The 18,237-nt window shown below is 41.5% G+C and overlaps 1 protein-coding gene and 1 gene segment (V, D, J or C); both read left to right on the forward strand.

Moving 5' to 3' along the window:
• LOC119532285 (immunoglobulin lambda-1 light chain-like) overlaps nucleotides 1-10,172 on the forward strand; it is a 62,188-nt gene extending 52,016 nt beyond the window's left edge. Inside the window, exons 6-10 of the mRNA XM_037834516.1 lie at nucleotides 424-468; nucleotides 5,852-6,130; nucleotides 6,555-6,620; nucleotides 6,991-7,104; nucleotides 8,317-10,172. Coding sequence (XP_037690444.1) covers nucleotides 424-468; nucleotides 5,852-6,130; nucleotides 6,555-6,620; nucleotides 6,991-7,103 — 503 coding nt within the window. The 3' untranslated portion in view covers nucleotide 7,104; nucleotides 8,317-10,172. The remainder of the gene's footprint in view (nucleotides 1-423; nucleotides 469-5,851; nucleotides 6,131-6,554; nucleotides 6,621-6,990; nucleotides 7,105-8,316) is intronic.
• LOC119532271 overlaps nucleotides 1-18,237 on the forward strand; it is a 456,157-nt gene that overhangs the window by 183,330 nt on the left and 254,590 nt on the right.

Here is an 18,237-nt window from a genome sequence, read left to right on the forward strand (position 1 = left end):
CTTCAACCATCATGTTCTTCCATGCCTACCTGAGGCATATTCCTGTTGCAATTGATATTCCGGAGCCTTATAATTATGTTTCTGCTAAAAATAGTCATTTGGCAATTCTCAGCAAAACATAAATGATTCCTTTCTCCCTGCAAAAATATGACCATGAAACAAGGTCTGGGGGTAAGAGCTGTTGGGTGGGGGAGATAATAGCAGAAAACCTAGGTACTTTCCTAAATATCAACATTCAGAAAACATCAAACAAGCTAACAACATATACTGCTTAGATCTCAGAAACCCTTGCACAGTTCAATGTCTCCAGCTACCACATTCTGCTCCAAACAACCACCCCTTCCAAACAGACGCATTAGACTGGCAGGGGGGAAGAGAGTCACAGGTATTTTTGTAATGATACCTGGGATAGTGCTTTGACAGTACAATTCATCTTTGGAACCGGGACTCAGCTCATTATGGAACCAAGTAAGTATTGCATTTTACTACAGTTCAATCATGTACATTCCCTCAGGGCTGTTGTAGCACACCCTGAATGAATGGAACTTCTTGGGAAGTTGGGAAATTCTAAATGGAAAATCAGTCTCTTTTTTTTTGTTTGTTTTTTTTTCCTTGCTGCAAAAAGTCAGAGTAAAATTTGAGGGCAAACTTATTAGGTGTCTGTTAAGAAAATACTCTGTGTAAGCTTGGAAACTCTGTTCAGAGGCTTGGTATTGGTAAGTCCCCCCTAAATTTGTAAATAGATCATGTCAGTTTTCTGGACCTGGTCAGGGACTGGGACTCTAGAAGAGGAGGGTCTCTCCATGGTTTATGAGGGAAAAGTGTCAGGGTCACAGCTTAGGAAGAGGGAGAGTTAGAAAGAAGTAAATTACTGTGAAAGAAAGAGTTGAATAAAGAGGGTGCTTCTCTCTCTCTCTCTCTCTCTCTCTCTCTCGCTCTCTAAGTTAATCTCTTTGTCTCTTTTTGCTGAAACTTTGAACTCAACCAACACGCCTGGTTCACACTAAATGAATTCCAAGGTCCCATCCTAGCCTAGGTCCGTCGAGAGCAGCTATGTGCTCACCTCCCCCGATAGCCCTGAATCTGGGGGAAAGGCACAAGTGTTCAGAAGCCCACATGTGGTGTAGTGCTTTGAAAATCCAGGGACCAGTTTTGGTAGCCGCCAACAGTCAATCACTGGAGACCAGTCCAGAGAACGATAGTCTTTCAGATGCCTTCAAAGAATGCCAAGTCCAATGGGACAGGCATAACCCCTTATATGGTTAGATTTCAGATGAAAATCAGAGGAAATAAAGAAGTAGAGAAAAGTACAAGAGTGCAGTGAAACTCCCAAACAGTCCTGAATGGGGCTGGTTCTGTCAAATTGGTCTCTGCCTCCCAGAGGATAATATAAGCTTATAGGGGTTCTTCATTGTCTTTCACTTCCAAGAAAATAGTGGGATTTGGTGGGTTTTCTTATCTTTGAGGGAGGAAGAATGGAGCATTGAAAGAAGGAGAAAAACAGAATCATGGGATAGCTGATTGCTGTCTGATAGATGTTTGGCAAATAGCATCTGAGCAAAAAGTATTGAGTTTCACTTTCCCTCTAAGTCATTTCCACTTGAAATTCAGAATTATCTGCAGTGTTAATATCAAATCTTTGAGGCTGTGCCTTTGGAGTCTTAGGGAGAAAGTGATGGAATGGATGCTTAGCCCCTCTCCCGGGGCACTGACCTGTGCTCCCCAATGGCAGTCCATTTGCTTCTCCCATTTTCTTTTCCTGTAGTGATGCAGTGCAATGTAATGATGTGAAGTTCAGGTAGAAGAAGTGAGGATTTCAAATCAAGACTCCAATCCTTAAAGTTTTGATGGAAAATAATGTCCCTACACAACCATCATTCTCTTTTGTCTAGCTCTAGCCCTAGACTCTTGATTTTCGGAGGTGGGGCAAAGTAATCCATGTGGTTTTTAGGTTCTATTTCATGTGACTATTTGGGGAGAAATTATAAAACAAAAGTAAGCAATTCAAAGCTTTTCTAACCTGCATCTGTGACGCACAGAACCAGTGGGCTCTCCCATTGCAACTAATTTCCTGTTTAACCCACAGGTCACTAGAAAGCCCTTCAGTGGGCTCTGGGAATTAGAAAGCAGATCAGTTTACTGTGACCTTCAGTCTGAGTGATAGGGGAAATTAGTTTTCTAATCAAAAAGCAGTATTTGTGACCCAGGAGAAGGAACCCAGAGCCTGAGAACTGAGACCTGTTTCTAAACCCTCCCCTAATTCATTGTAAGAAATGTCAACACTGGGTGCCCCATTCCTACTCCCAGCTATTGTTTTCTTCTTGGAGAGTTCCTCCAATCAACCAGGAGCTAAATTTTCTAACCTGAAGGCAGCTATTCTGTCACCCTCTTCTCTTGCTCTGTCTCAGCCCTGTCCTGCACCTCCCAGCTGGGGGAGTTCATGCTCAGATTCCTATCCATCCTTAGCAGTTAAAAGATTATTATCTTCAAAGGGAACTGAGATTTGTACACTCAGTCCCCTGGTATCATCAAAGGCAGCTTTGTAGTTCTCTGAGCTGTGGGTCTCTAGGCTAAAACACTGGCTGGGGAGGCAGGGCACAGATGCTCTAGCCCAGGTCCCAGAGCCATCCTCAGACTGGTTACCTATGAGGTAGTGTCACAATGTGCTCCTGGGACACCCGACAGATGTTCTTTGGAGCAGGCACCAAACTCTTCGTGGAGCCCGTGAGTTGATTTGTTTCCTATATTTCTCTGGATAATTTGAGACCTGGGCCTGGGGCTGCTGCCTGGTTTGTGGCAGGTGGAGATGTATAATTAGGAGTTGCAGTGGTGCAGATGTGAATGGCCAAGGGTGAAGGTACTAGGCTGATCACTAACATAGCTCCATGACCATTCTTATTTTTTTAAAACTCTATACTACAAATATAGTTCCCACTTGTCTCTGAAATCTTTAGAGGAGCCAGAAAGCACAAAGAAATCTAGATATATTTCCCAAAAAGTTGGAGCATTTGGATCCAGGGGTCTATGGCAGGGACACGGACTCAAAATCTCCAGGAAGTTGCTTCATCTTTATAAGCCTTTGGCAAAGCTGACTAGCATGCATGCTTCATTGCGACCAGAAAACAAATGTCCTGCAGCTTAGACGATTTTTGAGGGAGGTGGTTAGCCTGGACAGAATAATCAGGTAGAGCAGACATATTTTGAGGTTCAGGTAAAATCCCATATTCGCATAGGCCCTTGATATTCTGGGTGATATTTATCATAGATTCTTGGGGACCAACAGGACCCTCTATGCAAATTTCAATCCTGGATGATTTCTGAGTTTATAAACTGAGGAAGGGTATATACTTCTTTTTATGTTGTTTCCTATCCCATAACCTCAGCATTGCAATGGGACTCTTAAAAAGAGAAAGTCTGAAAACAAAATAACAATTGTCCAAACAGTTAGCCATTTGAAACTCATGTTGAAATGCAATTATACTTGCGGACCATGAAGAAAGACTGGAAATTCTTAAAAGAAAAATAACTAAATCTTTAAATTTGGGGCTACAATAGTATAAACTTTTTACAACTTCGATTTCAGTTTGTCAAATATAGACTAGAATGCATATGGCAATGAGTGCATTCCATCTTTTTAAGAAGGTTCAATTCAGATGACCTTTTCTTTCATTACCATGATGCCAAAAAAATGGAATAGAGACTACACTTTACTTTTCAGGCAATTGTTTTGAACATATAGCTATGGATTAAGAAAGGGGATCTGAAAAAAAAATGTTTTACCAAATCAATGCATTATGAGCTATCTGAAACTGACTACCAGATTCACAGCTCAATCTCATAAGCATATGACCTTCTTCAGACATATGTCTTGTCAGTTATATTACATTATTCAAATTATTCAAATGAGTCCTCCCCAGCCCAAAGTAATCACTGACAACTGCCTCAAACATTCAGATTTTAAGATCCCTGGTGAGACCTAACTGACCAACTAAATCAGACTACGATTGGGTCATACTCTTGGATAACCAAGGAGATAAGTATTTTTTTATGCACCAGTTTCCTTTCTCTCTAACCCATAACTCCCTTGATAAACAACTGGAATACAGCTCATACCAAACTCAGTATAGCGAGGAAGAAATGTTACAGTTCTCAAGGGAAGTGAGTAACACATGTGGTTTCCAGCCGTTAATGCCAAGGCTATCAGTTTCTGTTATCAGTGGCTTCAGCTATGCAAGGAAACCAAACAATGAAGATTTTCTCATGTGGTTGAAAGCAGGTTCCAGGAAAGCCTTTTGAGAAAGTTCCAATCCCCATCTTGTCTAGAGCTAAAGGCAAAAATATAAGGAATCAGAAGCTTAGGAATGAGCTTCCTGCCCTGAGTAACTGCAACAGAATCCAGTCTTTTAGCTAAACTTCCCTCCATGGAAAAGATGAATTGTGATGGTGGTGATGAGAGTGTTTCTCTGAACAACTGATTCCCTAGGAAAGACCCAATCAGCCATGGTTCATTTATAAAGTAGTGCATCAGCAGGAACTTTCTGACTAGCAATCACTGCCTCTCAATCACTGCCAATTGATTTGGTTATAAATCTACTCCTATCATCACAGCTGAAGCCCAAATCCAGATTCAGAAAAGGCATTAGAAAAATCATTTCTTTTTGGTTTATGCATTTATTACCAAGACTTTTGTTGAGCAGCTCCTAATGTATTGATTGTAGACTATAGTGTCTACAATCAAGCTATTTTTCACTTAATATCAAGAAGCCAAACTCACCTAAGTCTTAAATATTAAAAGTCCATATTCAAGGAAACAATTAATGTTGAAATTCAGCATGTAAATTTATGATTGGAAATATATCCAGCTCACCATTCACAGGTTGGTTGTCCTTCCTGAGTTCAGGCATTAGCAGGGATCTTCCTTTAGTAGACATTTGGAGATAGACTAAGAATCAGTGTCCATAGACACAAAATTTATCACAACTCAGAAACTTCAATAAGGCACAGTGTGAAAGAATCTTCACTATCTCCCTCCAAGCTTCTAGACATTTAGCCTTAAGGAAAGAAAAAGATGCATATAGGGAGCAGGAAGATGATAGTCCAAGGTGAGGCAAGAAAGGAGAGAAGGCCTGGAGGAGACCAATTATTGGGACCAACCATTCCACAGCTCCACTTAGAATTCAACAAGAAGGAATGGCCTTAAACTACAAAAACAGGGATTAAAGAGATATGTCTGAAGGACTTCTTGAAACTGATGATTGTTGTTCTCTAGTAAAGGCTCAAAGGAATTGTCAGGGTAGTCAGTCTCTTACAAAAGATAGGGAGATAAACTACTTAACTTTAGCAGGTCCCTTCTAGTCCCTAAAAATAGTGAAGATTCCCAGAAGTGATCCCAACTGCCATCCTCAGGGTATTTGAATCAGATACGCAGTCCTTATCAGATCCTTAGTTCTTTAAGTGACATAATGCAAAACATGAATTTAAAACAAACCAGCTGATGCAAACAGATACTCAACCTGACTTCAATTGTCCAGAGGATTGATTAATGAAATATAGATAACTGAACGCAGATGAAGCAGAAACTTGGAAAGTTGTTACTTCCCATCTCTGCTCCTAGCCCTATCCTTTGGCAGCTCCTATCCGGAAGTCATGATTGTTTCATTTCTGCTCCCCTTGCCCATCCTTTCATGGAGGTGCTGACAAGCCCATGTCACTAGCAGAGCAGTCTGCAGGGAGACCTGGATTGTAAACAAGAACCATGTTTGGCTGCAATAGCATTGAGGAAACCACCACTGTTTAACTTCTACAGAGTGGTGGGTAATCATCTCACAAAATAAGTTGCTTTCATTTGCAGAAAGTCAGCCTCCAACCAAACCATCGATTTTCCTTATGAAAAATGGGACCAAAGTCGCTTGTCTGGTGAAGGATTTCTATCCCAAGGATGTCATTATAAATCTTGAATCATCCAAAAAGATAACGGAATTTGACCCTACTGTCGTCCTCGCTGCCAATGGGAAGTACAGCGCCGTCAAGCTTGGTCAGTATGAAGATCCAGATTCAGTGACATGTTCAGTTCGACACAACAATGAACTTCTGCAATCCACTGACTTTGAATTAAAGTCAACTTCTTCAGGTAAGTCATACCTGGCTTCAAGGAACTGGGAAAAATTTGGGGGGAAAGGGTAACTGGAGATGTAAATACTGGGCAGACCTCTCTCAAAATGGCATTAAGTTGGAAATAAGACTTAGCCAAACTACAGCCTATCAGTGACTAGGAAGGATATTCTTTGCATCTCTGAAAGGGAATCTGAGATAAAGCCCATGTGGGGTCATTTTATCCCCATTTGTCCTCTTTACCAACCACTGTCTCATTCATATAAACAACTGTCCTACTACTAGTGTCTGGGATTGGAAGTCCATTGAAAAAATCTTCAGTATAATCTGGTACTGGATTACAAAACAAGACTGCCCAATTTAGCATGGGGTTAAGAAATCTAGTTCTTCCTAGAAATAACATGTATCTTCCTACAGATAACATCCACCAGGGTTTCTTCCAGGTACTATAGAACCAACAGAACCTGAAGAAGAACACCAAAGTTCAGAGAGCTGCTATGAACCCAAAGGTTTGTTTAAATCAAAGGGACAACTTCAGCATCGAGGGTTAAAGCAAACTCTGTAATTGTCAAATGGGGCCCCAAAGCATCAGATTTCAAAACAAAACTAAAACCTTGCCTGAGCCCAGTTGGTTCCCTTTGGCCTCTGCCTCTCCCATCAGAGCTTGCCTTGCCACAAGCATGAAATACCACAGTGGTTTGGCTGGGTGTGTGAAGCTGTGTAGGTCCCTGAGAGCCATCTAACTCCCAGATGGGCTTCATAGGCTGGCAAGTATGATGATGATTTGGTGCAGGCTGGTGTCAATGGTGGGGACCCCATTCCCAGAAAAGAATTTAGTCTCTCTCTGAAGCCACCAACTAAACTCTTGCTCAACCACAGTGCAAGCCAGGAAGGTGAACATGATGTCTCTCAAGCTGCTGGGGCTAAGAGTGCTGTTTGCCAAGAGTGTTGCCATCAATTTTCTCTTGACTGCCAAGTTACTTTTCTTTTAAGGTAAGAATTAGTCCCTTCCTATTCCCATTTCCACCCAAACTATGTAGCACATGGAGAAAAGAGGTTTGGGAATGTTTAAGAGTCCAAGAAGCATTGAAAAGCAAAAAACAAATGCAGACAATTTAGAATTAATAAGGTGAGCTTGCTTAGGTGCTTGGCACAAGAACATCCCATCTCCTATTATCCTTTGATTTCAAGCCAGATCCAAAAGCCATTTACATAATAGAATGTACTGCTTTTCTAATATTCCAGCCAAAACCCCCACCTACATCCCAGGAAGTAGGCTATAGATAAAAAGGAGTTTTCATCTTTAACTACTATTTTATTTATCTGGCCCATGTGCCAGGAGCTGTTTTACAAGGCCATAAGTAAAGATTCACCTAAACAATATTCAGGAAGAGCAGAAGCTATCTCTGCAGAGACAAAGGGAATGCGAGGTTCCAGTTCTTTACTGTGGGACTCTGAGGTGTGGACTAGGCTGTCTTTGGGGTATATCTCTACCCCCATCAGTAGTGAATAGCTCACTAATTAACTACTCAAGATACATGCAAAGTCAGTGAGATATTAATTATTTAGCTATTACTGGCATAGCCTTTTCAGGTACTCTTGTACATGAAATTCAAACCAGAACCTAGTTTTGCCAGTGACAATTCTCCCCCTAGCTCCTTCTTAAACTCCCAAGTAGTCCTCAGTTCTAACACCCATTCTAGGGGCTATCTGAGACTTAGACTAATCTGACCCAGCCGTGAAAAAAACACAGTCATTCCCAAATGGGTGACCAGCCCTACCTTCTATTTTCCTGACAGTCCCAAGGACACAGGCAGTGTGGCTGTACAAAAAGAGCACTGACCTGGGAGTCAGAAGATCTGCATTTCAGATCCTTGTCACTAACTCACTACGTTACCTTAGACAGGTTGTCCCACCCTTCTGGGCCTTGCAATTCGCATCTATAAAACAAGGGAGTTCAGAATAACTAAAGGAGAGTAAATGGGTTTCATTACTGGTGGCAACATTGATAGACTGATACTGACTAGCTAGACTATTCGCATGCATAGAGGAAGAAAGGGTAATGACAGATTAGTGATTTCTGCAATGGTATAGCCGCAGCAAATATTGGCCATTCCAAGAATCTGTGACCCCTACAATTCCTTCCAGTGCTGACAATTTATAATTCTACAACAGGTAGTTCTGACAACTTTCCTTTGCTTGCAGGATGACTGGCGTGAGGAGACTATACTCCCTGAAAGCCTACAAAGATGCTCTCTCCTAGCTTTCACCTTCTCAGGGACTCAAGTTGGCCTGTCCCAGCCTAGCTTAAAGGGCCACTGCCCAAACCAGTTGTGCTTTGAAAGACAGAAACCCAGATCATCCTTCAGCCATGTAGAAGGACAAAAATCCTGGGAAGAAGGGATTAGTGGTCCTAACTGCATAAATGCCACTTTTTAAAGGGATATAAGACTCATGTTTTTACTCTTACAACTGATATACTTAGGAAATGGAGTTTTGTTCCTTTTTCCTTTCTTTGCCTCCAGAGGTAGATCCATTCTTGAGGAGGAAAATAGGTCTTGGGGGAGAGAGAACATGCTTACCTAAACATGAAAGATTCTGCACAACCCAGTACTAAATATGCCCCCAATCCACTAGTCTCTTCCTCCTCTTCCTGTGGCTTGTCCCACCTTCTGTGCTTGCTTCTGTAGCCACTTTTGCAGGGTTGGGGGGATGGACCAAAATTTTCATCACTTTCTGGTTTTCCTAGTAACATCACAAACAAAATCACATTCGATTTCCCTAATATTCTGAGAGCAGTCAATGGGATTTTTAAAACCTCTACTGCATATTCTTCAGGCTACTGGCAGAGATCAGAATAAAATACAGAGGATAAGGCACCCCGTTCTATTAATTGACTTAACAACCATGAATTCAAAGCCTTTAAATTCCAGGCACTCTGGCGAGGGTACAAAGATGAGTAAGATATAGGCCCTGCCTTCTAGTCATTTTGGAGGAAAGGATAGAAATGAGACCACTAGATTTCCCCCATACAAAAACTGTATTTATTGGTTTTGCCTGAATTTGTGCCCAGAGAGTGTGAGATGGTTGGATGCTGACTCTTTCACTGGTTGCCTGCTGTACATCTCAGATCATGACTGTTGCATTTATTAAACTGCACCCTGTGCACCTTGCCTCTGGCTTTGCTCATTGCAGACCACCACGGAAGGAGAGTGGCCTCTGTGCACTCTCTGTTAATGAAATAGATGCCAAACTGAGCTTCTAGGTCACACCACAGCTTCCTGAGCCCCAAGCCTATAGGCTCCTGCCTTGGGGACCAGCCCTCGGTTTCCTGCTGTGGCCACTACAGCAATAGCAGCAGCAGCAGCAGAGCCCCAGGTGTCACTGGGGAACTCGGGTCCTCCTGCCACAGCTGGGTCACAACCCTCTCAGGTGCACCCACTCAGTGAGCAGAGCCCTGGCATCCCCTTACCATGGTACCTATGACACCTAGCTGGGGTGTCAGCAGGGGTTTTTGAGGTTACAAATGGAAGAATAATCATCACCAACAACTCCCCCTGCCTAACCAACTGCAAATTCACACACCATGTCTTCATGGCCCAAAGAAAAGATAGGGCACCATAGCACTATCAGTCCATGGATTTAGGACAGTCTACATGGATAAGCCAGGTCCTTCTAGGAAAAACAATAAATGATTCTGCACAACTTCACCTCAAATGTATTAAAAAAAATAACTATTTCCACAACATTACCATTCATTACCTTAGGTAACATTAGGATGTTTCTCTGAAGTTGCTAGAAATGAAAAGATCACTTAACCTCATTTTTCAGATAAAAAAATTCATGCAAAAAGTATGCATCGTATCCAAAGCCAACAATATTGCTGGAAGCAGAACTGAGGCTATCATGAATGTCAGTCAAAAGTTCATTTTATAAGAGCACATTACATCCCCAAATGAGAACCTAGTCTCCATATGACTGTCTGCAAGGTTGTCCTTCAGGGCTGTCCTATATTTAACATATAATTGAGCCACCCTCTGATTCACTTCTGATCATCAGAAAAAAACACCACAGCACCATGAAATTCTTCCTCCAAAAGGAGCCTCTAGAAAAGACTTAAGGCAGAGTCAGAGGAGATTGAGGCTTCCTTCAAGTCTGGAGGCAATTGTACAACTGATTATAGTTTTCAGGAGCTTTCACATGTACCATGGCATTCAAGCACAGCTTTCACATGTACCAAGGTAGTTTTCTATGTGATTGTTGCACACACTCTGCAGAACAGAAGCTCCAGGAAGCCAAGTCACTTGCCCAAGGCCATTGGATTCTAATGTTCTTTCTGTTCCTTCATATACTTTTTGCATTTTGCCTGCCTGTTTTTGAAACCCAAACTGCTGCCAAGCCACCTGTAGATAAAAAGGCTCCTGGGGTGTAAGAGAAACCCCAAGAAATGCAGCACTGCAGTGCTGGCTCTGTCACTTTCACTGCCCAGCTCTGTGACCTTGGAAGCATCCCCTCACCCCAGTTCTGTCACTAACCAGCCATATGACCTTAAGAATGTCCCATCACCCCATAACCCTCTATATGACCTTAGGAATTCTCCCTCACTTCTCTAAGTTTCAGTGATATTTCCTATAAAATGATGTCTAAGTCCCCTTCCATTTCTAAAATTCCTTCTAATAGCTCTCATAGTTCTTTCAAAGTAGAGAATTCAATAGAAGTAGAGAAAGAGGGAGCATTTCCCAGGGGCTGAGGATGTATCTATTTTGACATCACAGAGTTGTTTTCCCCTGGAGGTAATTATCTCCTCTGGAGACACCACTGAGCTCCAAACTCAGGGACTTTGGAGCTGGAATTCAAGGATTCACAGACAACTTTGTAGGGTAACTCAATGCTCTTCAGTGAAAGAAAAATGCTGTCCAAAAGTAGTAAGTAAAATGGAGGGCCAAAGAGCATCCAGGAGAAATAAGGTGAGTGGACATAAGAAGATATAGAATAAAGGTAAACTGGGGAATTTGTTTAAGGTAAATAACTTTCCCTCCAATGTGATTCTTAATCAGAAAATAGACTGTGGTGCTTTGGAGCTATATGTACCCCAGAAAAACATATTCATGAACTTAATCCATTCCTATGTGTCTGAATCCATTGTAAGTAGGACCTTTTGATGAGGTTACTTCAGTTAAGGTGTGGCCCATTTCAATCAGGATATGTCTTAAACCTCTTACTGGAGCCCATTATAAGCAGAATGAAATTCAGACAGAGAGAGAGAAAGCCACAGATGGAGTAGCCAAAGGTGAAAATCAACAGAACCTGGAAGAGAAAGGAAAGAGACTGCATGTGTATTGCTAAATGACAGAGGAGCCAAGGATCGAGGATCCCTGGCAGCCAGCCCCAGAATGCCAGTGTTTAGGAAGAAAGCATCACCTTGACTGTGCCTTGGTTTGAACTCCTAGCATCAAAACCATGAGCCAATAAAATCCTGCTGTTTAAGTCAACCCATTGCATGGTGTTTTCTTTAGCAATCAGGAAACAAGCACAAACCAATTCACAATAATGGATAAACAGTGATGGGGACCAAAATAAAGACATTACTGATGGCCTCTCCTTAGAGTGCACCATTCTAAGTACCTGCACCATTCTGTTACCCTCACAGCAAACACACCACAGACTTGTCAAGCCCCATTCTGCATCAAGTGTGACCTAGGCACGGGGGACACAAAGATGATGATCCTCAGCCACACACAGCTCTCTCTTCCCCACCAATGAGCCAGAAACAGGGAAGTGCTCTTTTCCATCTGAAGCCAGGGTGCACCTGTGGATGTGGCCAGTCCTTCAGTTATTCATGAGACCAGGCTGGGACACAAAATGACAGAGAAGAAGAATGTGATCTTCCCTAAGAGGTGGCTCTGCCAAGATGGCCCGGGTTCCAGGGGTTTTGTGCAGACTTCCTGAAAACCTGTGTCACTACGGGAGTGACAAGGCACAGTGATAAGTGCCACTGTCTTCAGGCCTTGCAGAGGAGATCACCAAGTAGAAGATAAGCTGGGTCATACAGTGCTCTGCAGAAAACCGACCTTGAGTAAAATCTGCATCTCAAGATTGGGTGTTATCCCTGTGGAGGACAAACTGAAAGGAATGAACGGCCTCATTTGCTACCAGTATAAATCGGGGTTTGTATACTGAGTTTCATAAGTGCAGGGCAGTACCACCTTATTGCCCCACTTCACTGTCCTGCCCAGGGAACTCAGCTGGCTCATGCTGTTACAGAACACACCCTTACCTGTGAAGAGAAAATGAGAAAGTAGTGAATTCCTGCAGCCCTCAGACCCTGGGACAGGCAAAAACATGTCCCAAAGGGAACTCAACAGACAGAGGCAAAAGAAGCACACAGAAATGAAAATCAAAGGCAGAGAACAACTGAAAAACCAAGTGCAGAAGAGAAACACAGAGAAGTCATTCTTTGAAAGTAAGAGAAAGGAAAAATGGGTTATAGAATGAGAGAACCATAAAAAAAAAAGAATTTGCTTACATAAAAACAAAAGGCTAAAGCCCATAATCAGAATCATTTTCTTTTCATATCAGGGCAGAGCATGTAGAATGAAATGGGATCTGAGACATCTCTGAGACCCTCTTTGGTTCCCTGAGGGGAAGGAAGTGGGAGGAAAATGAGACAATGCATGGGCCCTAAAAGTCATGTGACTCTGGGGAAATGCCACCAGCCAATGAAACTGCTGTCATTGATGGCTTTTCATCTTCAATCCATCTTGATCCTATATTTTTGTAAAGCACAATGAAAATGATTTAAAAGAAATAAAGGAAGGAAGGAAGGAGAAAACAGAAACTTCGAGCTAAATGATGAACAGCTTGGATGAAAATTGCTATAAAAGTAGCTTATTCTCCATTTCTGTAGCCTGTTGTTGCAGACTGCTACCAGTTTGTGGGCCTGAACCTGCCCATGAATCACAATTCCAGCAGCCCTGCCTCATGGCCCATAGCACATCTGCTCATGGTTTGTAGCTGCTCAATAAATGGAATAAGTGAATGAGTTCTTTGGACAAGTCCTTTACTTCTCTGTGTAAAGAGGGAAAGAAAGAAGTTGGACAAGATGGTTTCAAAAATGTGTCCTACCTTTTAATTCGAATACACTGCAACCACAAACCTGCTAAAAAAAAGAAAATAAGTAAAAATGCAAGCAAATAATCATATATATTCATACGCACATAATCCAACCAGCTGTTATGTAAGAATGATGACATTTTCCCCATAGTTCCTCTTCCCATTCAGGAATAGCCATGTAATTGTATAATCATATAACATCATATTTCTGACTTTCTACATCCTGCCACCCACTCGTCCAAGTGACAATCCCTTGCGTCTGTCTCTTCAGGATGTCTACACAATTGGTGGTATAGGTACTGTCCCTGTGGGCCAAGTGGAGACTGGTGTTCTCAAAGCAGGCATGGTGGTCACCTTTACTCCAGTCAATGTTACAACTAAACTAAAGTCACTTGAAATGCAACATGAAGCTTTGAGTGAAACTCTTCCTGGGGACAATGTGGGCTTCAATGACAAGAATGTTTCTGTAAAACATGTTCATCATGGCAACGTGGCTGGTGACAGCAAAAATGATCCACCAGTGGAATCAGCTGGTTTCACTGCTCAGGTGATTATCCTGAACCATCCAGGCCAAGCCAGTGCTGGACTGTCACACAGCTAACATTGCTTGCAAGTTTGCTGAGATGAAGGAGAAGATTGATCACTGTTCTGGTAAGAAGCTGGAAGAAGGCCCCAAATTTCTGAAATCTGGTGATGCTGCCATCATTCATATGGTTCCTGGCAAGCCCATGTGTGTTGAGAGCTTCTCTGATTATCCTCCTCTGGGTCATTTTGCAGTTCAGGATATGAGACAGACAGCTGCTGTGTGTGTCATCAAGACAGTGGACAAGAAGGCTGCTGGAGCTGGCAAGGTCACCAAGTCTGCCCAGACAGCTCAGAAGGCTAAATGAATATTACCTATAACACCTGCCACCCCAGTCTTAATCAGTGGTGGAAGAATGGTCTCAGAACTGTTTGTCTCAAATGGCCATTTAAGTTTAATAGTAAAAGACTGGTTAATGATAATGCATCCTAAAACCTTCAGAAGGAAAGGAATGTTTTGTGGACCATTTGTTTTGTGTGGCAGTTTTAAGTTATTAGTTTTTAAAATCAGTACTTTTTAAAGGGAAACAATGACCAAAAATCTGTCACAGAATTTTGAGACCCATTAAAACAAAGTTTAATGAGGAACCTGTGTCTTCTTTTGAAAAGTCAGCCTTGAGTTGCTTAGGCAAAAGATGAGTGCTCATAACATATTTCTGGTGTTTCATCTGCTGAAATTTGGTAAGAATGACAGCTCAGGTTTAACAGATTTTTAGGACAGAAATTGTGGGTTACTTCACCTGCTAATTGGAGGGATCATCACTTAAGTTGATTTAAGTACTTAGTAAAAAGCTGGGAGTGGCTTGTTGGTTGCAACCTTAGTTAGAAAGGAAAAGCAAAGGTAATTTGTAATGTGCATGAACTACCTTAGAAGGGCAAGTTCTGTTACAGAGGCCATGTGTTGCATAGAAATTTAATTTTGTGTAGTTATACCTATATCAATATTAAGTAAATGTGTTTATGTTATCTAGGAAAAATAAAAGATACTGGAAGACAAAAAAAAAGTCAAGGAAAAACAAGCTGCCTGCTCCACCACACCCTCACTTCCCCACACCCCCACCCCAAACTATCCCACACCCCAGCCACCAGCTGATGAACAAATTCCACCACCAATCTCGCATTATAAAAAGCTGGTTTTATCAGGGGAGTTTTGGATAACAAAGAAATATTTGAGTAGGTAGCAAGAGGAATTGGGGCAACTGAGTTTTTGTAGAGTCTTGTATCATTGTTTGATATCAGAAACAATAGCAGGCTGACATTTGGACAAGGAACAACTCTGAATGTTAGACCAAGTAAGTTTTAAAGAAGATTATTTGCCTCTAAACATAACCCACCACTCTTAGAAATTCAGTGAAAGATTACTGAATTATTCACCCAGTTAGTAGTTTCTTAGTGGGGGGTGGTTCCACAGCATTTCTGGTGATAATGACAAGGGAACAACCCCTCTAAGATTCTTCCTTCAACGCCTCTAAACACTTGGGAATGTTAAGCTTGCTTCTGTTAACACTGAAGCTTTGTGTCTGAGGAATGCAATCAGAATTGAAGCATTAGTGTGTAGGGGCAGAAAGCAGTTAAAAGGAAAGAGGGGCCAAGAGGAAAGGACAGATTAGACTAAAGTACTTAGCAATGGCAAGGGGATAGGAGATGCAACCTGATTCAAAAGGAGACAGTGCCATGGGATCTATTCATATAAACAACAACATGACCCATTTACATGTTATCAACCTTGTCTTTCCCAGACTTCCATGTGCAATTAGGAAAAGAACTGTCTATACTGGTGACTCTCTGAGACTTGGAGAAAAACTAGTTGGGTTAAACCATGTTAGATTTTCTGGCGCTGGTGTCATCAATGACAGGCTCTTATTCAGGGAAAGGGTAAGACTGAAAGCAAAGATTCAAATTATTCAGAAGGATCATGAACTTCTGAAAACATGCCCCAGGACTCTACTTCTAATTGGGTCCTCATGGGACTTTTTCATCCCCACATTGGCTGAGTTTTCAGAGTCAGAAAAACCCCTTTGATATCCACCCATTTCTGTGCCTGTCAGTGAAAAGGTGGAAACTGAGGATAGAAGTGGAAGAGAAGGATTCCCTAACCCAGATGACATAACAATCCTCTTCTCCATCTTGCAGTACCCAGAGGGATATTTTGAGTGCTGCCCCAATATTCTCTGAACAAACCTAATTTCAATTAACTTGAATATAGCTGAAATTTTGCCCCATGAACACTCTTAAAAGAGGAATCTGGGGGAGTCTCTGATTTCTCCAATAGTAATTTTGAAAATTTACAACCATAAATGTACCACAAAGCCCAGGTGTCAGTAGAGAACAGAAGCTCATTGCAGACAATATCTTGGGGCTTATCTTTTGTTCAGAATTCCTAAAAGATACCAACTACCCAATGGATACCTCAAAATAAAACTTATAGTTTCTTGGCCAAATTACAATCCACATTAGAAAGGCTAGAATCAGGATGTCCTAGTGAGTATCCTATCTTCAGATGACCTTCCTGAAGTCCTTATGTCAAAAGCGGTATAAGGTGTAAAAGCATCTCTGTGCTGCTGTGTGTCCCATGCCGAAGTAGGGTCCAAGGAGTGGGTGGATTGACTGCTAGGCTTCCAAACTGGACTGAATATTTAGAGTCCTCTGGATAGTACAGATCATAATGAGGAAAAATGCATGCAATTCCACAACACTGTGAATTTCCTGTCCCTGCTCCAGATGTCATTCCCTGTAAAGATGCACATTTTGGTTTCCTATTATTCTTTTTCAAAACAGGGAGAACTGGGGTATTTTAAAATCACTAAGAGGACTTTCAGGATCTGAAATAATGATAAGGGATCAAAATCAAGTCCCTTACCTGGGAGAGGGCAGGGTATTACCAAATATGTACAAATGTACCAATGAGCTTGAATCAGTTGATTATCAAGCTCACATCTCCGGGCATAAAAGAGAAGCTAGGAGAAGGTATTAACAAAAGCCAAAACACATATTCCAAATAAAAATTAACAATCAGGACTACACAAATGCAGGAATCCTGACTAGGTTTATCTCTGCTTGAACTTTATATGCACCTCAATTCAAAAGCTTGGGCCTCTCTTAACTCCTGTCCAGTTACTAACTATATTGTTTGACCCTTTAACCCTGCAATCCATGTTGGTCTATTGTTCTTATTTATAGTTGTGCTGGTTTGAAATTGTTATGCACCCTAGGGAAGACTATGTTCTTTAATGCAATCTAGTGGAGGCAGACTTTGATGGAATCTTGTGAGTTTTTTTTTTTATTTTATTGAGATATGTTCATATACCATGCAGTCACACAAAGTGTGCAATCTATTGTTCACAGTACCATTATATAATTGTGTGTTCATCACCAAAATTAATTAAAGTAAAAAAGAACACTGGGTGCCTTTTTTTTTTTTTTTTTTTTGCTCCCATTTTTCAACTCATCCATCCATACAGTGGACAAAGGGGAGTATGGTCCGTATGGCTTTCCCGATCACATTGTTGAACCTCATAAGCTACATTGTTATGCAATAGTCTTCAAGATGCAAAGGTTCTGGGTTGTAGTTTGATAGTTTCAGTTATTTACTGCTAGCTATTCCAATTCATTAGAACCTAAAAAGGTTATCTATATTGTGCATAAGAGTGCCCTCCAGAGTGACCTCTCAGCTCCTTTTGGAATCTCTCAGCCACTGAAAATTATTTCACTTCATATCACATCCCCTTTTTGATCAAGATTGTGAGATCTTTTGATTGGGTTGTTTCCATGGAGATGTGACCCACACAACTGCGAGTGACATGTTTTGATTAGATTATTTCCATGGAGTTGTGACACTGCCCATTCAAGGTGGGTCTTAATCAGTTTACTGGCATCCTTTATTTGAGGATAAAAGGCAGAGAAATTTGAAGACAGACACTTAGAGAGAAAATAACCAGAGACATTTTGGAGACAGCCATTGAAACCAGTTTGTTGTTATTAAGCTGAGAGATGAAGCCCAGAGTTTGCCCCAGAGAAGTTAAGTGAGAACCCACAGACACTTTAAGAGAAGGCAACTGCAATCAAAAGCTGAAAGCAACACAACCAGGGAGCAAAGGACCAGCAGATGCCAGCCATGTACAATCCCAGCTCACAGAGGTGTTCCTGCTGCCACTGGCCTTTCTTCAGTGAAGGTTCCTCTTGCTGACACCTTAGCTTGGACACTTTTATGACCTTAGAGCTGTAAATATGTAACCTAATAAATCCCCTTTACAAAAGCCAATCCATTACTGGTATTTTACACAAAAGCAGCTTTAGCAAACCAGAACAATGGCTTTGCAAAAACTCAAGTGTTAGTCCCAACTACCTGTCATTTTTTAGAGATTTTCATGGAAAAGCTGAAGTATTGAGACAGAAATACAATATCAATACTGAAGATAAAAAATATAGTCA

Source organism: Choloepus didactylus, chromosome 4 (genome assembly GCF_015220235.1).
Source record: "Choloepus didactylus isolate mChoDid1 chromosome 4, mChoDid1.pri, whole genome shotgun sequence".
In the NCBI taxonomy this organism is placed as follows: Eukaryota; Metazoa; Chordata; class Mammalia; order Pilosa; family Megalonychidae; genus Choloepus; species Choloepus didactylus.